This window comes from Gopherus evgoodei, chromosome 2 (genome assembly GCF_007399415.2).
Source record: "Gopherus evgoodei ecotype Sinaloan lineage chromosome 2, rGopEvg1_v1.p, whole genome shotgun sequence".
NCBI lineage: Eukaryota > Metazoa > Chordata > Testudines > Testudinidae > Gopherus > Gopherus evgoodei.
The window spans coordinates 174,741,602-174,765,704 of NC_044323.1; the positions used below are offsets into that span (position 1 = coordinate 174,741,602).

General features: G+C 45.1%; 1 protein-coding gene across 1 annotated transcript in view; it reads left to right on the top strand.

Annotated features, from left to right (window-relative positions):
* The first annotated feature begins 67 nt into the window (after window positions 1–67).
* The window catches only part of PRPF4B (pre-mRNA processing factor 4B), a 50,778-nt gene continuing 26,742 nt past the window's right edge, over window positions 68–24,103 (top strand). The window contains 5 exon segments of the mRNA XM_030552322.1: window positions 68–179; window positions 16,657–17,588; window positions 17,591–17,852; window positions 18,812–18,982; window positions 19,350–19,505. Coding sequence (XP_030408182.1) covers window positions 142–179; window positions 16,657–17,588; window positions 17,591–17,852; window positions 18,812–18,982; window positions 19,350–19,505 — 1,559 coding nt within the window. The 5' untranslated portion in view covers window positions 68–141.

Genomic DNA, 24,103 nt, shown 5'->3' on the forward strand with positions numbered 1-24,103 from the left:
TACACCCTCACTGCAGGGTGCGGTTCATTTCCGGTGGGTCGCCGAGGTGGCGCGTTTCCTCGCCTCGACCCTTGGCGCCCCATCGCGCATGCGCTGCGGCCGCGTCTCACCAGCAGCAGCGAAGGAGTTTGGAAGTTCAAAATGGCCGCCGCGGTGGAGTCTGTGCTGCGGGAGCCCGAGTAAGAGACAGGGCGGCCCGTTTGGGAAGGCTCCTCTCGGGGGGAAAGTGGGAGAGAGACGCCACGAGGCGCCTTGTGGCGGGAGGTGGCTATAACGGTCGCTAAGACTCATTTGCTGGGGGGAGGGGGAGTCGCGAGGGCCCTGGTTGGGCCTTTGGCGTGAGACCCATCGCGGGCCTGGGCAGTGGGACTGCACGCGGCGTCCGTTTCCCCGGCCCCAGCGAGCACGAGCCAGGCCGCCAGGGGGAGAGGCCGTGCACGCGCTTGGAGCGCGGGGCTCCTCGTGCTCCTCCCTTCCTGCCTCGGGCGCCCGGGGTGGTTGCTAAGGTGCGAGGGGGAGGGTCAGTCCCGATGTGCGTGGTTTTTTTTTCCGCCTAGGCGCCTTTTCCCCCGCCCCTCCCCCCGCCGCTCTCCCGATGTTTCACAGGCTGCTCGCCCTAAGGAGGGGTATTGCGAATCCCCTCCGTCGCTGGAGCTGCTGGGCTCCAGTCTGCTCTCCCCTAGTGAAACTGGAGCCGGACCCCGCCGCGTGTGGGCATCCAGCAGCTTGGAGGCTGTTCCATACTCACTTGTCTTGTGTTTGGTGCTGTGCGCCTTAGAGTCAGGGTGCAGAGTGTTGTGTGAGAGAGCAAGGGGGTCTCGGACTTTGTTCTTCATTAGAGACTTTTATCTGGAGTTAAAAGTGACTGAACTCCAGGTGGCTGGGACTCTTGTAAGGGACAGGTTGGGCCTCAACATACATTTGTGGAATCTCCAGAGGCCCTTTGCACAGGTGTCAACTACCCTGAGATCACAGGCAATCAATTAACCAGACCACCTCCCACCCCCCCACCCCCCAACTTCTCCCATGGGGACATAGAGCTAATTTACACTGGCAATTTACATTAGCATAGGGGCATGTTTCAATGGTGTGAAAAATCTGCACCCTGGAGAGAGATGATTATGCCAACCTAACCGCCAGTGTAGACAGCACCAGGTTGATAGAAATCTTCTGTCAGCTTAGCTATTGCTTTGCAGGGAGGTAGTTTTCGTAGTGATTTGCACTAAAATACTACAGCAGCATAGCTCAGTTATGCTGGTGTAGTGATTTAAGGTCTAGGCTACTCTAAAAATTTAGGTGGACCCAGCTACGTTGATTAGGGGTGTGTAAAATCCATACCCCTGATTGGTGTAGTTAGACCTAGTCCCCAGTATAGACAGCATGAGGTCAGTGGAAGAATTCTTCTGTTGACCTAGCCATTGTGTCTCAGGGAGATGGATAACCTACGCTATGGGACACCCCCTCCCATTGGTATAGGTGATGAAGTGCTAGAGTAGTGTAGCTGCGCTATTTCATGTGTAGACAAGCCCCAAGTATAAATATATCCATATATCAGTCATGCCCTCCCAGCCTCTTAAGTCCTGCAGTGGTCACTTACTCTGGTGATTTTACTCGCCATGAGAGGGGTTCATGAGGGCTTCATGGGCCGCAATTTGGGAACTATTGGCTTAATATAAAGGGGAACGGATTCGGTCAAGGCTTTTTAGACCCTGTGTTGGACCTATCTTAAATTGTAATCTGATTTCTGGCTGTAATAGTTCAAAGGGCTTTTTTTACCAGTTGCTTTTCAAAGATATAAAAAACAGTACATACTGTTTCTGGGTCACATGAAATTTTAATTTAAAAACATTATAATGATGCAGAAATGTGTTATTGTAATACCTAGTTAGTAACAAAATATGATGTTGACTTTCGTAGGCCCAAGGTTTGTGTATATATTTGCTATCCTTTCTGATAGTAAATTTCCTAAAGTATTCTATATGGGTGTATATATAAAAGGTTAGCTTACTTAAGTGTTTAAAACTTTTTCCCCAGTCTGAGAGATTCTAATATTATGAAATTGTTGCAACATCCCTCCCATCAGAACGGCTTTGGGATTTTTTGCCAGAATCTGTAGAATTTAGTTAGCAAGAGTCTGCTGGACAGCTAGTTAGTTAGTTAGTTAGTTAGTTGTATCTTCTTTCTCTCCTTGGTCCTATTCGAACAATTTCCAGCTGGTATTGTAAGACAGAAGGCATTTTGAATTAAGTTGTTTTAGTGCAGGAGTTGGCAGCCTTTCAGAAGTGGTGTGCCGAGTCTTCATCTATTCACTTTAATTTAAGGTTTTGTGTGCCAGTAATATATTTCAACATTTTTAGAGGGTCTCTGTCTATAAGTCTATATATTATATAACTAAACTATTGTTTATGAAGTAAACAAGATTTTCAAAATGTTTAAGAAGCTTCATTTAAAATTAAAATGCTGATCTTATGCCACTGGCCCACTCAGCCTGCTGCTGGCCTGGGGTTCCAGTCACCTAGGCCGGCAGTGGGCTGAGTGGGGCCTGTGGCCAGGACTCCGGCTGGCAAGGGGCCTGCAGCCAGAACCCCAGAGTCGCAGTGGGCTGAGTGGGACCGGCGGCCGAGACCCCACTGCCGGTCTGGGGTTCCGTCCTCCAGCTCCTGCCAGCCAGGGTCTCGGCTGCCGGGCCAGCCCCGCTGCTGGTCTGGAGTCTCGGCCCTACCCACAAAGAGTGGGTACCTACCATCTCCCTGGTTTTAGTGCATTCTCTTCCTCTCTCTCTGCACTGAGCTGAGGGTGGGAGCGCACTGAGCACAGGGCTGGGGGTGAAGGAGCAAGTTGGGGTGTACGGTCTGGCCAGGAGCTAGAATGAGGGAGGAGGCTCAGGGTTGGGGTAGGAGGTTTGGGTGTGGAGTGCTTACCTGGGCAGCTCTCATTTGGTGTGAGGGGTTCAGGTGGGAATGTAGGGTGTGTGTGCAGGAGCTTCCATTTGGTGCTCAGGGTGGGGATGTGGGGGATGCAAGAGTCAGGGCATTGGATATGGGGGGGCTGGGTGTGTGAGGAGGGTGCAGGAGTCAGGGCATGGAGTGTGAGGGAGCTGGGTATGTGTGGGGGGTGCCAGAATCAGGGCTGGGGTCATGAGGGAGGTCAGGGTAGGGTCTGGGTGTGTGTGAGGGGGGTCAGGGATCAGGGCAGGGGGCTAGGCGGTGTGTGGAGTTCAGGAGTCAGGGCAGGGGGCTAGGGGTGTGGGCTGGAGTCATGGAGATGCTCCCAGCCCCCTGCCCTGAGCAGCTCACGGCAGGGGGCTGGAGGGGATATGCCCTGATTCCACCCTCCTTCCCCAAGGCCCCGTCCCCGCCTCTTCTCTGGTGCAGCAAGCACACTGCGGCTACATTTCCAGCTTCACTTCTCCCCCTCCCTCTCCAGGGCCATCAGCTGTTTGGCCGCAGGGAGGGACAGGAGATGGGACAGGAACCCAGCTAGGGGAAGAGGTGGGGTAGGGGTGGGAGAGGAGGGAGCTTGGCTGCTGGTGGAGGCTGCCCTACAGCAACGGCCGACAGGACCAAGCTCCTGCCCCCTCAGGAGAAAGCAGGGGGCGGAGAAGAGCAGGCTGGGCTGGGCGGGATTTTTAATGGCACATTGCTGCCTGCCAAGGTCCCGATCGCGGCGGCCTGGGTTCAGCAGTGGGCTGAGTGGGGCTGGTGGCCGGGGTCCTGACAGGCAGCAGTGTGCCATTGAAAATCGGCTCGCGTGCCATGGGTTGCCGACCCCTGTTTTAGTGCCTGTTGATCTGTACAAAACTTCATAGAAAGTCCATAACACCATGCAAAACACACCATAGGAGCCCAAAATCTGGTAACTGAGAACAGTGCACACAACACTTTCATTAACTAAAATACTTACCCAAATTCTTAAATATTGTTTTATTTGAATTATGAGGGTGGGCTGTCTGTTTGTTTTTGTCTCAGGTTAGAACATTGCCCTCCTATGCAAGAGAGGTGAATTCTGTTCTCTTGCTTCCTTGTGTTCGTCAGGGCCTGGGTGCACTTGCGAAGCAATAGGTTCAGGCTGTGCTGAGAAGATATCATGTTCCTCTGAAGCAGTCAGGATAGCAAAACAATGAGCAGGGATGATGGACCCTGAGGTCCCTTCAGCCTTTTAAGACAGGAAAAGATGATGAAGGCTAAGGAGAGCACAAGAGGATTTTGGGGAGCAGGTGCTGAGGTTGGAAGAACACAGGAGTGTTTGGGTGGTGGTGGGGGCATATCTTAATGTGGAAGATCAAGTTGAGGGTTCTCTCTGTGTGGTGTTATTTCTCCTGAGGTTCCAGTTTCCATCCTTTTACATTCTGTGGCTCCTCCCCCCACTATTCTATTTTGTTCTGTTTCATTGGGGACCAAGAGTCCACATGCTTTGGAGATAGAACCTGCCCAACTTTCTGCTGACCTAAATTGTGTACTGGAGTCCTAGTCTTTCTCTGTATCAGACTGAGAAACAGCGAGCAGATAAGGGTTCAAAATCCTAAATTTAAAAGGTTGATAAATGGTACAAATGTCAATCCATATAAGGTTCCTGGGGTAGAGTGCAGATAGAGACCGACAGAAAAGTTCTGTGTTGGGAGTAGAACTTACTGGAACAGGGGTGTGCAAACTACGGCTTGTGGCCGGATTCAACCTCTCAGGGCTTTGGATCCAGCCTGCAGGATTGCTATCCCTGTGACACTGCGGGCCTCATGTCGCTCCTGGAAGCAGCCGGCACCACGTACCTGCAGTCCTTGGGGGAGGAGGGAACGAGGGAACCCCTTGCCTGTGGGTACCTCCCCCAGAGCTCCCGTTGGCCGCGGTTCCCTTTCCCCAGCCACTGGGAGCTTCGAGTGAGGAACCCACAGGTGAGGGCAGTGCATGGAGCCATCTGCCCTCCCCACCCAACCCCAGAGGCTGCAGGGACATGGTACTGGCCGCTTCCGGGAGCGGCACAGGCCAGGGCAGGCAGGGAACCTGCCTTAGCAGCGCAGCACTGCTGCCACCCTGGAGCCACTCCAAAGCCCGCACCCCGACCCCCTCCTGCATTCCTGTTCTGAGTCCTCTGCTGCACTCTGCACCCCTCCCTAACTTCAACTCCCTCCTGCACCCCCTCCTGAATCCCAACCCCTTGCCCTGAGCCCCTTTCTGTATTCCACACTCCCTCCCACACCCCAACCCCCTTCCCCAGCTCTACATTTGTGGCCCTGCATGCAATTTCCCCACCCAGATGCAGCCCTCGGGCCAAAAAGTTTGCCCACCCCTGTACTTGAACATATATTTGTAGCTAAAATTTGTAAGGCCGGCAAAATGTATGTCACTCAGGGATGTGAATATGCCACCCCTTTGAGTGACATAAGTTACGCCAATATAAACACTCAGGTGCACAGCCTTATGTTGATGGGAGAGCTTCTCCCACCAATATAGCTTATGCCACTCGCAGAGGTGGGGTTTTTTTATGCCAATGGGAGAGCTCTCTCCCGTAGGCATAGAACATCTTCACCAGACGTGTAGCAACTGTATCGGTACACCTGTGCCACTGCAGCACTATACCTATAGAGATGACCTTAAATTCTTGTGTGTTAGAATGAATGGAAAATACAACCCCACTGGATATACTTGAGCCTGTTAGTTGGGTGGTTTTTGCTAAGTGGTTAATGTCGACCTTTAATTCTCATTTGTGGTTTCCTGGTGATCACTGTTGAGATGAATATAGTGGTTGAGACTTCTCAGAGTTTAATTCCCTGCCTATTGAAATTAATGGAAGGGCTTCCATTGATTTTAATAGTCTCTGAATTAGGCCCTAACAGCTATTGTTTCGGGCTTTGTCTATACTGTGCACCTTACAATGGCGTGGCTGTGCCACTGCAGCCAAACCATTGTAAGGTGTGCTGGGTAGCCACTCATTGTAACTGGGAGAGCTCTCCTGGAAACAAAATAAAACCACCTCAAATGAGAGGTAGTAGCTTCGTTGCCAGGAGAGAGTCTCTGCCGGATAAGCGCGGTCCACACCAGTGCTTTTCGCCATTAAAAGTGTTGTTGTTCAGAGGGGTGTTTCTTTTCGCACCCTGTGTGGCAAAAGTTTTGATGACAAGCGTGCAGTGTGAACATAGCCTTTGTCTGCAGATTTGGACAGAAGCTACATAGGGGTTAAATATTGCTTTATTTCAGTGAAACATATCTCTATTAGGGTTTGCTCTGGTGTAACTACCGTATATACTTGTTCATAAGCCAAATATTTTTGGTAAAAAAGTGATGCATCAAAGAGCAGGGGTAAGCTTATAAATAGGTCTGCATCAAAATTTGATGATTTTAAACTCTGTGGCAGAGATTGGCAACCTTTGGCACACAGCTCGCCAGGGTAACCACCCTGGCTGATTGGGCTGGCTTGTTTACCTGCTGCGTCCCCAGGTTTGGATGATTGCGGCTCCCACTGGCCGCGATCCCCCACTCCAGGACGATGGGGGCTTTGGGAAGTGATGCGGGCTGAGGGATGTGCTGGCCACCGTTTCCTGCTGCCCCCATTGGCCTGGAGCCGCGAACCATGCCCAGCTGGAGCCATAATTGGCCAAACCTGCAGACGCAGCAGGTAAACAAACCGGCCTGGCCCGCCAGATCCCTGCTCTATGAAATCATTGAATTGAATATCTAATGCATCATCGTTATGTTTACCTGGAGCATCTGTAGGTGTCACTTCCCGCAGCTCCCATTGGCTGGGAATGGCGACCCGCAGCCACAGGGAGCTGAGGGGCTCATGTCTGCAGATGCTCCAGGTAAACAAACGTCCTGACCCGTCAGCGCCTTACCCTGATGGGCTGGGAGCCAAAGTTTTCCAACCCCTGAAATATAGGGTTGGCTTATGAAAGAGTCATACATTTTTTCTACTTTTACTTATCCATCTTGGAGGGGTTGGTTTATAAACAAATGGGCTAATGAACGAGTCCATACAGTAATTAATGAAATTACAAAAAAAAAACCCAGAAGTCCTTGTGGTACTTTAGAGACTAACAGATTTATTGCTGCAGAACTGGAATTAATTTGCAAACTAGATACCATCAGATTAGGCTCGAATAAAGACTGGGAGTGATTGTGTCATTACGAAACCTAAACTTAATTTCCCCAATGCTAATACTACTGTTACTCACACCTTCTTGTCAACTGTCTGTAATGGGACACTCTTACCACTTCAGAAGTTATTTTTCCTCCCTTAATATCTTGCTGTTAATTGATTTATCTCGTTAGACTGACCTAACACTTGGTAAAGCACCCCTCATCCTTTCATGTATGTATACCTGCTACTGTATTTTTTACTTCATACATTTGATGAAGTGGATTCTAGCCCATGAAAGCTTATGCCCAAATAAATTTGTTAGTTTTTAAGGTGCAACCAGGGCTCCTCATTTTTTTTTACTGATACAGACTAACATGGCTACCACAGAAACCTGTCACAATGAAATTACAGTAGTGCATTTGTGAAAACTTTTCTGATATAGACAGATCTCTCGTAGTCAGAAGGGCTAGAAAATTATAAACAAAAACTTAATTTTGTAGAGAGCATTTTGTGCATACCAGAAATTATAGAGGAAGATCTACTTGCATAGAAATTTGCATGCATGGAAAGATTAAAAGAATAAACTATTTATAGTTTGAGTAATCAGTGATGGAGGAGGGAGAAAAGGACAGGTAATATAACAACTCTGACAAATATATAAAGTAAATACACATCAAGGAGTGGGGAGAAATGTTTAAGGTAGTACAGAGAACTGCAGCCAAGAGTAATAGGATGAAAATAAACAAACAAACTCTTAACATGAATATCAGGAAAATCTTTCTCATAGTGAAATCTGTTAGTCTGGAGTAATCTTCCAAAGGGATTAGTGGAAAGTTCATTGTTCATTTAAAAAAGAACTGGAAAAGAAGTTTCTGAAGTACCTGCTCTCTCCATGAGAGATATCAATACTTACATCATACTCATCTGCAGATTTTTTTTAAACTTTATTTTATAAAAGTTTCTAGCCTTTGAGTCCGAATGTGAACTATGTGAAATAAAAGATCAGTCTTCCGAATTGGGAATACTTGGCTGAGTCAGTTTACATACTCTTATATACAAAGAAATGCTTCTGATAATTTAATACAAGCAGCAGTCAATTTTATGGCAGACTTATAAATCAGGAGTGCATAAAGGAAAATAGCAGTCAGATCCTTATTTACAGTAGAGTGAAGAAGAAAATTGATATACTTTCCTTTCCGACCCAGTTCTTGCATTACTTTTGTATGCAAAGTAATGAAAGCTTATAACTAGGCTTGTCAAACGATTAAAAAAATTAATCGTGATTAATCGCAGTTTTAATTGCACTGTTAAGCAATAATAGACTACCATTTATTTAAATATTTTTGAATGTTTTCTGCATTTTCAATTATTAAATTCTGTTACAACAGAGAATACAAAATGTACAGTACTCACTTTATATTATTTTTATTACAAATATTTGCACTGATAAATATAAACTAAATAAATAGTATTTCTCAGTTCTCATACAAGTACTGTTGTGCAATCTCTTTATCATGAAAGTGCAATTTACAAATGTAGAATTTTTTTTTACATAACTGCACTCAAATAAAACAATGTAAAATTTGAGCCTGTAAGTCCACTCAGTCCTACTACTTAATCACTAAGAATAAGAGTGTTTACATTTATGGGAGATAATGCTGCCCACTTCTTAGTTGCAGTATCACCTGAAAGTGAGAACAGGTGTTCCCTTGGCACTGTTGTAGCTGACGTTGCAAGGTGTTTATGTGCCAGATATGCTAAACATTCATATGCCCCTTCATGCTTTCCCCGCCAATCCAGAGGACATGCGTCTGTGCTGATAATGGGTTCTGCTTGATAACGATCCAAAGCAGAGTGCACTGATGCACATTCATTTTCATCATCTGAGTTTAGATGCCACCAACAGAAGGTTGATTTTCTTTTTTGGTGGTTTGGGTTCTGTAGTCTCTGCATGGAAGTGTTGCTCTTTTAAGACTTTTGACAGCCTTCCACACCTTATCCTATCAGATTTTGTAAGGAACTTCAGATTCTTAAACCTTGGGTCAAGTGCAAGCAAGAATCAGCCTCAGTGATCTAGCTATCTTTAGAATCTCACATTGGTACCTTTGCATTTTGTCAAATCTGCAATTAATGTGTTCTTAAACAACATATTCTGGGTCATCCTCTGAGACTGCCATAACACAAAATATATGGCAGAATGCGGTAGAACCACAGAGCTGGAGACATACAATTTTCCCCCAAGGAGTTCAGTCACAAATGTAATTAATGCATTATATTTTTAACAAGTGTCTTCAGCATGGAAGTATGTCCTCTAGAATGGTGGCTGAAGCATGAAAGGGCATATGAATGTTGAGCATCGTCGGCGATCCCTCAAGGTCAAGGATGATCTCTTTCACAGGTTTTATTTTTCATGGGTCCTTTGGTGACTGCAAAGTCCGATTCTTGAGACACGGTCTTGTTAGCAGATACTGCAGGTGGTTTTGGAAGACAGAGTTGGGCCACCATTGCTGCGTGACAACCATCTTTCCTTTTCTGGCTTTTTTCTGTGACCAAGGCAAGGCAATTTTCCTCAAAAGTGAATGTTCCCTCTCTGACAAGTCTTTGCCAGTTATCCCTATCCTGGGCTGCTGTCTCCCAGTGTGTGGTGTCAATGCCACACCTCTTAATGTTATCTTGAGGGTGTCTTTTAAGTGTTTCCGTTGGCCTCCCCATTTCTTTCTCCTTTGGGCATGGCTACACTTGCGAGTTAGAGCACATTAAAGCAGCTCAGTGTTCACACTGGCAAGGCACATAGAGCGTCTGGACGCCACGGCTGGTGGGCCCCTCATAATTCACCTCCTCGAGAAGCGTAACGCTTGCTGCTCCCCACCTGGAGCACCATGGTGCCAGTGTGGAAGCCCTGGTCTGTTAATGCACTCTGATCGGCCTCCAGAGTGTCCCACAATGCCTATTCTAGCCACTCTGGTCATCAGTTTGAACTCTACTGCCCTGCCTTCAGGTGACCAACTGTCAGACCTGCCCTTTAAATTCTCTGGGAATTATGAAAATCCTGTTCCTGTTTGCTCATCCAGGCATGGAGTGCTCTCAGTGAATCTTTCCAGGTGACCATGTGCCAGGCGATCCCCAGTATGGAGCAGTTGCGAGGTGCTGGACCTATCAGTGTTTGGGGGGAGGAAGCTACTCAGTCCCAGCTGGGCTCCAACCATAGGAATTACGATACCTTTGGGCAGATATCAAGAGACATGATGGAAAGGAGCCATGACAGGGACGCACTGCAGCGCAAGGTTAAAGTAAAGGAGCTGCGGAATGCCTAGCACAAAGCCTGCGAGGCGAACCACCACTCCGGTGCTGCCCCCGTGACCTGCTGTTTCTACAAAGAGCTGGGCACAATACTTGGGGGCGACCCCATCTCTTCTCTGAGTACCACCATGGACACTTCTGAGCGCAGTTCAACAAGGCAGGAGGAGGAGGAGGAGCAAAGCAGGAGTAAGTGTGCTGAGGAGGAGGAAGACACCCTGGAATTCCTAGATGCATGCAGCCAGAAGCTGTTCTCAAGCCAGGAGGAAGGTAGCTAGTCGCAGCGGCTGGTACTTAGGGAAGGACCAACACCAGAGGAGGTTCCCGGTAAGCACCTTTTATTTTGGGAAGGAAGTTATTTGGTGTGGACTCTTGAGGTGAGGAGGGTTAGGGCTGCATGCATGCCTAGATGCAGACTAGGGCGTTGATGTGCTCTCTCACATCACGGTAATTGGCCTCAGTGATCTCTTCAAAGGTCTCAGCTGGAACTTGGGCAGTGTGCTTGCGCAGGTTTCTTGGGAGAGCCACTGTGGTCCTTGTCCCAGTCAGGCTAACGTGTCCACACCACTGTGCCGTGAGGGGCGGGGGGACCATTGCTGCACACAGGCAAGCTGCATATGGGCCAGAGCAGAAGCCGCATTGTAGTAGAAGACCCTCCCTTGCTTCCCGGGGCACCCTCAGCAGTGAGATATCTTCCAGGACGAACTCCTATGGAAAATGTGTGGCCAGTGTTGCGTATAGGGGACCCCTGCAGCTGTTTGCTCTCCCCAAGGCACAGAAACTCAGAAGATGGTACAGCCATGAAATAATCAGTCCCCCTTGACCCTGTGCTTACTCAGCATTTTGGGGCTCCCATGGGTTATGTGCGCTCACTTTGGGACGGGCAAATTATGCTATTGTGTAGACTGTGATTGCCCTCCTTAAGTCCAGGGGAATCATTGCTCTGTCTGGTGTGAACAATGCTACCTCTGTTAAGTGTTGCATTTTGCCTTTATAAAAGTAACCTTGAGATCTCAGCTGTCCATGTTATCACCGGCCGAGAGACTGCAAAGAATCCAGAAGAGGCTATGTTGAAGCAGAGAAGACATGCTGCATGAAGTAATGCAGCAGTCACTTAACGAGAATCTAAAAGTGCAGGAGTGGAGGGAGAGTGAAAGGAGGATCCTCCAGCAGAATGCAGATCAATAGCAGCAAAGCATGGATGGACTGATAAGCATCATGGAGCGCCAAACAGACTCGATCCTGGTGCTCATAGCCATGCAGGCAGTGCATTACCACACCATGCCCCTCCCTCCCCCCCTCCCCACAGTCCTTGTTCCAAAACTTTTTCCCTTGTGCCCCCATGTCACCTCAAACCCACTTTCCCCAACATCTGGGTTCTTATCACCACCAGCTGCCTCCAACACCTGTAGCTTCACCACCCAGCCCTGAAAACTACGACTCTTACCCACTGCACTAAACCCCCATCTCCATGCATTTTAGCCAGCCTAAAGTGCCGCACTCATTGCACAGCACTCCAGACAGGAAGGCCGAGTATGATAACAGGACATACGCAAAACTGCGATTGTACCGTTCCCCACCCCAACCCCTTGCCTTTTCTGTTTCCCAAGCAGTTGTTTCCTTTCAATAAATGGATTTTCTATTCAATAAATGGATTTTTTGGCTTTGAAAACATTCTTTATTATTGCATAAAGTAAAAGATGCCTTAGCCCAGGAAGGCAACAGGCACTGCAAGTCAGCTTAGCAAACACAGATTCCTACTAACATTGGTGCAGGGCACCAGACATTACTGGTGGCTTTCAGCTTCAAATTACTCACTCAAGGCATCCCTAATCCTTGCAGCCCCGCGCTGGGCCCTTCTAATAGCCCTGCTCTCTGGCTGTTCAAATTCAGCCTCCAGGTGTTGAACCTCTGAGGTCCATGCCTGAGTGAAGCATTCACCCTTCCCTTCACAAATGTTATGGAGGATATAACCGCGGTGATGCTGTCATTGGCCAGGTCCAGCTTCCCATACAGACAGCGCCAGCGGCCCTTTAAATGGCCAAAAGCACACTCGACAGTCATTCTGCATGAGCTCAGCCTGTTGTTGAACTGCTCCTTGCTGCTGTCAAGGCTCCCTGTATAGGGTTTCATGAGCCACAGCATTAAAGGGTAAGCGAGGTCTCCAAGGATCACAATGGGCATTTTGACTTCACCCATGTTGATCTTCTGGTCTGGAAAAAAGTGAGTTGGGATTACCGCCACTTTATAAACAGCCCTTGATTTCTTCTCTGAATGTTTAGCATATCTGGCACGTAAATAGCTTATAACGCTGACTACAAAAGTGCCATGTGAATGCCTGTTCTCACTTTCAGGTGACATTGTAAATAAGAAGTGGGCTGCATTATTTCCTATAAATGTAAACCAACTTGTGTGTCTTAGCAATTGACTGAACAAGTAGGACTGAGTGGACTTGTAGGCCCTAAAGCAGTGTGTCTCAGATGCGACCACCAGGGGGTTTTCCTGTGTTTACGACAGCCTCTTGCGCAGAGATGAATGGGAGAGGGGGCAAAGCAATGGCTCCTCCCTGCGGTGCCTAGGGGCTCCAGGGGCAGGCTTCAACAACCATCCCCTGGTTCAGCTGGAGACTCCAGCGGTAGACTTCACCCCCACGCCCACCTCTAGCCATGGGGGCAGCCCAGGGGATGCTGCGGGTGCTCGTCGGGGGGGGGGCACGGCCCGAGGGGGGCACACAGCCTGGGTGGGCAGGAGCTGGAGATTCCACACCTCCCTGGAAACGGACACATCCTGTTCCCTCAGCTCCTAGGCGGAGGTATGGCCAGGCAACCCTGCATGCTGCCTCAGCCCCAAGCACCAGCTCAGCAGTTGTCATTGGCTGTGAACCGCGGCCAATGGTAGCTGTGGGGGCGGTGCCTGCAGGCGGAGGCAGTGTGCAGAGCTGCCTGGCCATGCCTCTGAGCTAGGAGCTGAGGGAGGGGGGTGTTGCTGTTTCCAGGGAGCCCCCAAGGTAAGCACTGCCTTGAGCCCTCACACCCTCCTGTACCCGAGCCCTAAGCCCCCTTCCACACACAAACTCCTGCTGCTGCTGGGGGAGGTGGGTGCAGTGGCCCGAGATTGCCCCAGCAGCAGCTCGCGTGCCTGGCCCAGAGGTTGCCTGAGATGCTTAGGCGGCACCCGGGCCAGGCGTACCGGCCGCTGCAAAAGTCACTGAGTTCATGGAATCCGTGACCTCCATCACAAACTTGCAGCCTTAAGTATACCATATAGTTCTTGCTTCCTCTCTGAATCTCTTGAACAGCAGTGTCTGATTTGGATTGCAGCTTCTTCTCTTCAAATTCCAATTTGCCACTGGGAATTAAAGTTGTAAACTAGTTTTTATTTTATTTTATTTTTTTCTTTTTGGTATCTATTGAGGCAGATGCAGTGTAAAATTTGTTTCTCCTGTTATGACCAGTTCCTCCACTTCCTCCAACATAATTTGCTGCTGTCACAAATTATAATAAGCATGTGGAAGAAGCTTATAAGATATAGAGAGGTGCTCATTTACATACAAATACTTTGATAATTGGTGGTAACGGAAAAGGATATATAGAGAAAATATGTGATTGAGGTGTGGATATAGTCAGATGTTAACATACATAAGTAGCATGTTTTTAACTCCACTGATATGCTCACTTGTTGCTATATTGGCTGTTTAGTTCTCAAAGTAATAACTGTTACTGACTAAAATTGTTACTGCTTTTTATCATTTTTCTCCTGTTAGAATTAAAGAACCAGTACAGCTATTGGAAAGTGATCTGGACTCTTCCATCACATGTATTAAAAGAATTGTTAACTAAGTTTTAGCTTTGGTAAGGGGAACAGTAGTGGGATTTGTACTGGGGCTATCTTTGAAGGCTCCATCTTTCATATAAATCTCTGGCTAGTAGGTGTCTTCTATATTTGGATGTCCGTTCCTCTTCAGCTGTAGAAATATAAAAGGTGCTTTGTGTTTTTCCAGCATTCTGAAAAACCTCTTGCCTGCTAAAATGAGGGGTGGTGGAGAGAGACTTCTGATATTCTACACTTCTTCCAGCCTTTACTTTTTGGGTTTTCCTCCTCTTAATAACTCTAGGATTTCCCTCTGATACTGTCCCCAGGATTCTGAATACCAGACACGAATTAATTTCACTCTATCTTCACTTGGCAAAACTAATAGCAGCAGCAGAGGCACTGGAGCAGTCTCTCTTCGAACTCAGGAGGATGACACTACATTGGTTTGCACTCAGTTCCTATTTGTGTTTGTCTAAACTTTTTAAGTGTTGGCTAACACATTTTACATTCCTAGTTTACACAGGGCAAGTTGTGTGATCCCTAAGTCAAACATGTACGCAACAACTTGTTTAAAATAGGATTTGCTTTGTTTACACTAAAGTTTAACTGTGTTAGCTAACATCATTTTTTAGAAACACCTTTTAGCCTCATCTAGACAAGACATTGGTGGAAAGTTATCTTTGCCAGTCATAAGGTTTGCTTTATTTTTAAATAAGTATAGATTCTGCAGAAGGGATAATGTAGGTTCCTTCCCTTGCTGGGACAAGTGGGTAAATGGATTTTTAAGGTCTGCTTTTATTTATTGCTGTCTAAAATATACTACAGCCTAAGTCTAATACGCAGTTTAAAAACAACTACAGAATAGCAGTGCGAGCTTGGGTATGTTTAAATAGCCTGGCTAGAAAATAGTTAGGATATATATTGCTTCAGAATGACTTACCGTGGGCAAATACTAGTCTTATTTATTGTTAGGATGTGTATTTATGTAAATTGCAAAATTAATAAATGTGGTAATTAAAGTGTTACATTTGCACAGTTAAAGACAAGACATGTAAATCTTAAGTTACCCAACAAATATTTTAATTTTCACAATGTGCATAATACAGCTTCCTGGTTAAATGTGTATCTTAGTGTATATGTAATAAAACATATACAGTATAATGATGTATGCAGCATGTTAGGATTACTATTTCTTTTTTAATCTTTGTTTTCTGACTTTTAAATTTTAACAATGTAACCTTAATGTTGCATTAGTGATTGTTGAGGGATAGGGTTGCAATTAAAATCAAGAATGAACCCATTTCAGCTTCTAAATAGAATAAAATGGGGAAAAAAACGGTCTTCCACAGTTTTATCAGACTCAGGATGTGAAGAGTATAAATTGTGTGAGGTTATATAAGAAGCTTGTGGGGAAAGCAGTTATAAAACACTATAGCTATCATAATATAATGTGTAGTAATGTTCGGAATTTGCCATATTGACACAGTTGTAAAAAAAAATGAAGCAATGTTGACAGGATGGTGGCAGTTATTAGACGGTTCAAGTTTAGACTTGGTCAGGCATAGTACCATCCCTTTCTCCCTCCTCAGATGGCCCTGCACCCCCACTCCCATTCAGCCCCTGGCTCAGTGTTGTCACATCACTAGCTCCTGTGCTGCCCCCCCTGTCTGTCCTTCCCTCTTCCCCCGCAACACTTCTGAACTCCAGTCTGTGTTATTTTCCCCACCCAGCAGCCTTATGTGCCCTGCTCTGTCCATGCCCCCATATCCCATGCCTCCTTACTTGGCCCCACAGGCAGGGCCCTTTGAGGAAGGCAGCCTCTGCCCCCTCCCTCTTTGTGGCTGGCTGCTCTGGCCCGGGAGCCAGCTGCCCTCTTTTTGGCACCACATCAGTCCCTGATGAGTGAAAGGTGTAATTGCAACTTCCCTTCACTTCCCCATCAGAATCAGTTATTCTGCAGGGGAGGGGAATAATCTCTGGGGGAACATAAATTCTGCACTTGTGCAGTGGTGCAGAATTCCCTCAGTAGTTGTAAGAGCTTAATAAAGATAAGATTAAGGTAGTGCATAAAAATACTTTGCAGCACAGATGTGTAATGCTAACATATGGTGCTACTATAAACATTAAGCTTGAAAACTGACACAATATGGCATTATAAACATGTATGATATATATCTGCTAATATACTTACTGGATCTCCCATCATCAGTATCATTTGGACATCAAAATAACGTGCATGGGCGGGAGGTTTACTTGCCATTACAACTTGGTGGTATGATGTACCCAGGTATGATTCCATAGACAGAAAATAACTTCTCAGTATCCTGAAATCGGAGTGTAATCTAGATTTTTTGATTTTTGGAAAGTTTTTACAAGTCTCATGTAAATGAAATGTGTTCAAGATGATAGAAGTATAAGAACATAGTAAGTGGAAGTATTTGATATTTGCTGATGTACATTTTAATGTACTTGCAGAACTGAAGATGCAGATATTTCTGAGAGAAGTGTCAATGAAGAAAATGGGGAAATATCAGAAGGAGAGCAACCTCAGAATAAGCACAGCCGACACAAAAAAAAGAAACACAAACACCGAAGTAAACACAAGAAACACAAACATTCTTCAGAAGAAGACAAGGACAAAAAACATAAACACAGGCACAAACATAAGAAACATAAACGGAAAGAGGTTGTTGATGCCTCTGACAAAGAAGATGGACCAGCAAAAAGAACTAAAATTGATTTCTTAGCTCCTCTAGAAGATTTGGAAAAACAAAGAGCATTATTGAAAGCTGAACTTGAGAATGAGTTAATGGAAGGAAAAGTTCAATCTGGGATGGGGTTAATATTACAAGGTTATGAGTCAGGTTCTGAAGAAGAGGGAGAAATCAATGAAAAGGTGCGAAATGGTAATAGGTCTTCAACTAAATCATCAAACACTAAGGGGAAACTAGAGCTTGTGGACAATAAAACAAGTTCCAAAAAAGCAAGTAAGAATGAATCAAAGGAACGGACTAGGCACAGATCTGATAAAAAGAAAAACAAGATAGGAATTGATGGAATGAAAGAGAAAACAACTAGAAGCAAATCAAAAGAGAGGAGAAAATCAAAAAGCCCATCTAAAAGAACTAAATCTCAAGATCAAACAAGGAAATCAAAGTCACCAACCCTTAAAAGGCGGTCTCAGGAGAAAAACAGAAAGTCTAAGTCTCCTCCAGAGGATAAGAATAAAGCAGATGATAAGAGTAAAGCAAGAGATCGCAGAAGGTCTCCAGTTGTAAATGAAAGCAAAAGTCGAGATCGTGGCAAAAAATCCAAATCTCCAATAGAATTAAGAAGCAAATCCAAAGACAGAAGGTCACGATCAAAAGATCGGAAATCAAGGAGATCAGAGACTGACAAAGAGAAGAAGCAATTAAATCTCCTTCAAAAGATGCTTCTTCAGGGAAAGAAAACAGGTCTCCTAGTAGAAGACCTGGCCGCAGCCCTAAAGGAAGAAGCTTATCTCCAAAACGTGATAAATTACGAAGAAGCAGATCTCCACTTCTTAACGATCGCAGATCAAAACAGAGTAAATCTCCCTCTCGAACTCAGTCTCCTGGTAGAAGAGCAAAGAGCAGATCAGCAGAAAGGAAACGAAGAGAATCAGAAAGGAGGCGTCTTTCTTCTCCCAGGTAACTTTAAAATATTAAGAAACACCAAAGATTCTCAAGTAAGTACAAAAATCAGAAAGCTTCAGAATTTTGTACTGTCATCTTAAAGTAGGGGTCGGCAACCTCTGGCACACGACTTGCCAGGGTAAGCACCCTGGTGGGCCTGGCCAGATTTTTTACCTGCTGTGTCGACACGTTCGGCCGATCGCGGCTCCCACTGCTCCAGGCCAATGGGGGTGGCGGGAAGCGGCGCGGGCCAAGGGATGTGCTGAGATCTTATGCCTTCATTATGTTGCATCTATCATGCAAACACTGCATAACTAGTCATTTGCCATCATGTAGAATTGTTGGTATATATTGTAAAAATACTGAAGCTTATTTGACATAGTACTTATAAAACTGTGGCCCTTACCAACAGAACGGAACTGGTTCAGTAATGTCCAAAGTGAAAAGATGCCTCCCACATAATCATCAACACTCCTGCTACATAGTAACCACATAATGTTAATTAATCACAGCTGGCCACATCTATTTTCTAAATTAAAATTGATTCTACAGTGATTACAGCTAAGGAGTTTAAGCCCAGATTTGAGCTATTACTTCTAATGTTGTGGAGAAGATCCTCTGGATTCAGTTTTTATTTTATGTATATATTCATTTCAGCACTTTTGCACATTAACTTAAAATAGGCCACTATCTACAATACCTAAACAAAAACTTTCTTTTACTTATTCTAGCTCTGTGATGGTAATTAACAAATTTTATTGCAAGAGTTGTGCTGAATTAGGTCTGTGTTTGGGCAGATATTTCCAGGGATGGGAGACATGAAAAGCAGACTGGCAGCGCTGAAGTATACTTATCCCTCTGGTGGAGTCTCACTTGCAGTAAGCTTTTAAAGTGAGCTTTAAGAGGGAATTGTGATTTTTTGTTTTCAGTTTGTCCCTGGTATTAGTGTATTTCTCTTCTTTTTTTATTTCAAGAACCCGACCTAGAGATGATATTCTCTCTAGACGTGAGAGATCAAAAGAAGCCAGCCCACTCAGATGGTCACCATCCAGAAGAAGATCTAGGTCTCCCATCCGAAGGAGATCTCGTTCACCACTGCGACGCAGCCGGTCTCCAAGAAGGAGAAGCAGGTCTCCTCGGAGGAGGTAAAAACATCTTGCAGTGGAACTTTTCTTTTCAGTATTATTTAAATACAGGTCCATTATTCAAATTGGATAGAAAAAAATTAAATATTTATTATCTCAATCATAACAGCTCTGTTCATGCATATATCCTCCCTGCCCCCAAAAGTTATACATTAGCACATTCTTTCACTCATCTTAGCCTCTTTCAGAATATGTTAGTTTCATTGTTAAAGCTTACTATTGTAAAGGGTTGTTTGGTGTGCCTATTATATATTTCAATATCAACTAAATATTATTTGGCCATAAATCAACACTAAACTAATCATAAGCAAATTAAATCATATACTGTTTTTCCCTGTCTTCCTGTTTTTTTTCTTCTGTTCAACAGGGATAGAGGTCGGAGGAGTAGATCTCGGCTTCGGAGGAGGTCTAGGTCACGGGGTGGTCGTAGACGTAGAGTAGTAGAAGCAAATTAAGGAAGATAATTTAAAGGAAGTCTTTCTGAAGGCATGAAAGCGGAGCAGGAATCCTCATCAGATGAGAAGTAAGAATGAATTTCTAATATTTCCTAACAAGTAAAGATTGGTTCCATTAATGGGGAGAATTAATTATTGAAGCTTTGTATTGTGTCCATTTAAGCAAAACCCAGTGTAATGACTATTCTTTCATGTTAGCCAAGGCCCTGACTCTTATATCATTTCAGTACTAATCTCTGTGGTAAACTGGTTTTGTGGTGATCAAATCTTTTTGCATAATTATAGAGTGAGCAGGAGAGGGCTGTGTTCCCAATCCTGAGTTGCTCTGTATCTTGGGCAAATGACTTAGGCTTTGTCTACAGTAGAGACCTTACAGTAGCACAGCTCCCATGTAGCCACTCTGTGACAGGGGAGAGCTCTCCCGTTGGTATAATTAAACCACCTCCAACAAGTGGCAGTAGCTATGTCAGAGGGAGAGCATCTCCCATCAACATAGTGTAGTCCATACTGGCACTTTGTTGGTGAAACTTATGTCAGTCAGGGTGTATTTTTTCACACACCCTGACCGACAAAGTTTATCGACAAAAGTGCTCGTGTAGATATGGCCTTAGGGCATGGCTACACTTGCAGATGTAGAGCGCTTTGAGTTAAACCAGCCTTCGTAGAGCGCAGTAGGTAAAGCGCTGCAGTCTGTCCACGCTGACAGCTTCAAGTGCACTGGCGTGGCCACATTTGCGGCACTTGCAGCAGCATTGGGAATGGTTCATTATGGGTAGCTATTGCAGCATTCAGGTGACTACAGTGTGCTTTTAAATGGCACGGTGGGGTGGAGTGTGACAGGGAGTGTGTTGTGTGTATGTAGGGGGAGAGAAGTGGGTTTTTGGGAGGCTGAGAGCATATCAGCATGCTGTCTTGTATAGTTCAGACAGCAGCAGACTCCTCTTCCCACTCCCCCTCTCTCACACACAGCATGCACAGTAATGGCTTGCATGCCGGCTGTCATAAACAGAGCTTTGAAAGGGCATTTCCACATTCTACAGGAGTTCAAAACAATGACAAGAGTAGCACTTGATCTTAAGGGATTAGGGCACGTTTCCAGAGGCTGAAATTGAGTATTGATAAATGCAAAGTAACTGCACATTGGAAACCGTTATCCCAGCTATATCTGCAAAATGATGGGGTCTACATTTACCGTTACTACTCAAGAAAGAGATCTTGAAGTCATAATGGATAGTTCTCTGAAAGCATCTGCTCAGTGTGCAGCAGTCAAAAAAGCTAACAGAATGTTAGGAACCATTGGGAAAGTGATAGATAATAAGACAGAAGATATCATAATACCACTATATATATCCATGATATTCCCATTATATACATCCATGATGTGCTGTATGCAGTTCTGGTTGGGAAAAGGTACAGAGAAGGGCAACAAAATGATTAAAGGTATGGAACAGCTTCTATTTGAGGAAAGAATAAGACTGGGACTGTTCAGCCTGGAAAAGAGGAGTAGGGGGGGATAGGATAGAGGTCTGTACAATCATGAATGGACAAAGTGGATAAAGAAGTATATTTATCCCTTCACCTGAAACAAGAACCTGGGGTCACCCAATGAAATTAATAGGCAGCAGGTTTAAAGCAAAAGGAAGTACTTCTTCACACAACACACAGTTGCCAAGGGATGTTGTGAAGGCCAAAATAATGACATGGTTCAAAAAAGAGGTAAGTTCATGGAGGATAGGTCCATCAGTGACTGTTAGCCACGATGGTCTGGGATGCAAACCCATTCTCTGGGTGCCCCTACCTTTGACTGTGAAAAGCTCGGAGAGAATGATGGGATGGATCACTCAATGACTCCCTGTTCTGTTCATTCCTCTGAAGTACCTGGCATTGGCCACTGTCAGAAGACAGGATGCTGGGCTAGATGGATGGTTGGTCTGACCCATTATGGCTGATCTTATGTTATTAAGAAAGATGAATTCAAACTGGAACAGGTGCAGAGAAGGGCTAGTAGGGTGATAAGGGAAATGGAGAACTAATTTTACAAGAGGAGACTAAAAGAGCTTGGTTTGTTAGGCTAGAAAATGAAGACTTAGTGGGGATATGATTGCTCTGTGTAAATATATTGGAGCTAAATGTCACAGAGGGAGAACAGCTATTTATGCTAAATGACAATATTGATGCAAATACAAATGGGTGTAAATTGATCATGAATGAATTTAGGCTGGAAATTAGAGGAAGGTTTCTAACCATCAGCGGAGTCATGTTCTGGACAGCCTTCCAGTAATAGTGGGGGCAAACAGCCTAACTAGTTTTAAGGTGAATCTTGATAAATTTGGGATTAATGGGATTATGTGATGTGATTGCCTCTGAGAGGAGGGCATTGTACTCAGTGATGCAGGGAGTCCCTTCCAGCCCTATGTATAACATGATAGCAGATAGGTGGGCAGCAGACACCACCAATTTGGTGAACTTAATATACCCTCTCTACACACGTGCACATCATACATCATTTGAAAGCTTATTATGTCTAGTTTAAAATGAGAGATAATGTGGAATTGTCCAGGACTGTTGTTACCATAGAAATGGGGCGGGGGAGAGAAGAGGAAAGATAAACAGTAGCTTGATAAATAGGTTAAAATGACCACTTTGAAATATTTATATTCATTTCTATTAGTTTAATGACTGTGTATTATTTCAAGATGGAATGCTGGATTTTTTTATGATCTAAAGTATCACAACCACAATCTAAAGGGTAAATCAGATTCTGATAATACATTTGTACAGGTATCATTGAAATGTAATACCGCTACTTAAATTTCTAGACAACATCATTAGCATCTTGTGCATCATTATGATCTCTATTGAGAGTGCATGGGTTGCCACCGTTTTCATTGCCTGGCCCTTGACATGTACACAGTTCTGCGCAGGGAAGATTGTTCTGGCTACAGACATAGTTGATAGTGCGGCAATCCCTATTGGTACAGATGCAGATAAGGACTTGTAGGAGCTCTGATACCATTGGACTCTTGAAGAATACAGGAAGTAGTTCGTCATCCACATTTTTCCATCCATGTTGCAATAGTGATCCAATATCTGGTGTACTGTATTGTGTATGAAAATAGCTAAATCTTTGTTTGTCAAGATGTTCTTTTTACATGCTCTTCCAGACTGTCCTCACATGGTGAGAGTTTGGGCAAGTGACTTGCCATTTTTGGTGGCTAGATTGAGGTGCAAGAAATTCAGGTCTCTGTGGGTCTCTGTTTCTTTCTTGCTTTGGTCATATAGCACTGCTGCCAGTTTCCTTGCCACAGAAATTGCAGGTTATCTGTCTCTCTCCCAATTTTGGAAAGATCTCTGTAGCAGTAAGCGCCTTTTGTTTTGACAACATTTAACACAGATTTTCTTCCCCCAGTACCAAATACTGTCACATCCTGTTAATGTGTCTACAGCCACAATTATGTTGCAGAAGTCAGGACAGGAATGCACACGTATGAAGCATTTGTCAGTTGTGCTGGTAATGGTCCCTGTTTCAATCCACATGTTACTGTATATCTTTTTGGAAAGTAGTGTACAGCAAGGACTAAAACATCTGTACCAGGTGACCTAATTACTGTGGTTCCTTTGACACTAAAAATATATATACACTGCAGTGTAAGCCCAGGGTTTGAACTGAGGCGCAAACCTAACCTCATTTCTGTCTACACACAAATTGCACTAACCCATGGCCTGGTCCCAGACCCCAGGGGAGTGGAGAGTCCAAGCCTGAGTCAAACTGGGACCTAGGGTTCAAGCCCTATTGGTTTGCAGTGCAGGCGTGGCCCCACTAGACTCAGCTCTGGGAGGCTGCCAAAGATCTGTAGGGCCAATTTGTTTTTCCTGGACAGTCAGTTTTCCCACATCACCAGAATAAAGGGCTAGAGCGGCCACATTTGGGAGGGTGCTTGGAAGTTCTGGAAAATGGTGGTTGGACTTTGGATCACAATAATGCAGTGTAGATGTTGGAGCTCCAGGTTGGGGTCCAGGGTTCAGCAATTCCTAATCTGGGGTTACGATTGAGTGTTAGATGCTCAGGCCCTAGATTAACAAATCCAGGGTCTGCTAACTTGAGTTCTACTAACCCTGGGTTTATATTGCAGTGTATACATATTCCAAGCCCCAAAGCCATATTGCCACGTACAGGATGCAGAAGCATCCTTGTGTCTGCTTCCTCGTGAGTACTGTACAAGTCTTGGGCATTTTTCAACACCTCTACTGGTGATGGACTTTGCTACTTCACCTTTGGAAAAGCCCCCAACAGGGAGTATTTGTGTTGGGTGTACTCCTACACTCTCATGAGCATTTTGAATGATATTCATAGAGGAATTTTACAGGTGACTGGCTGTTGGATCCCATATTTAGAAACTTTTTCCATGGAGGTACAGGATGTCCACCAATCACCTGGTATTTCTTGGCATCCAACCTTAGATCCTGTCTGACACTGTCTTTCTGTAGTTTTCACAGAGTTATTGTCATCTCTCTCAAAGACTTTGATTATAGAATTAGGACCTGCCTCAAGTACTTACCATCCAATTAATCAGATGTGTGGAATTTGTCTCCAGCCATTATTTGTTTCACAGCCAGGACATCTCTGATGTACACCGTGGTTTCTTTGTTGGATGCTGTTAGCTGA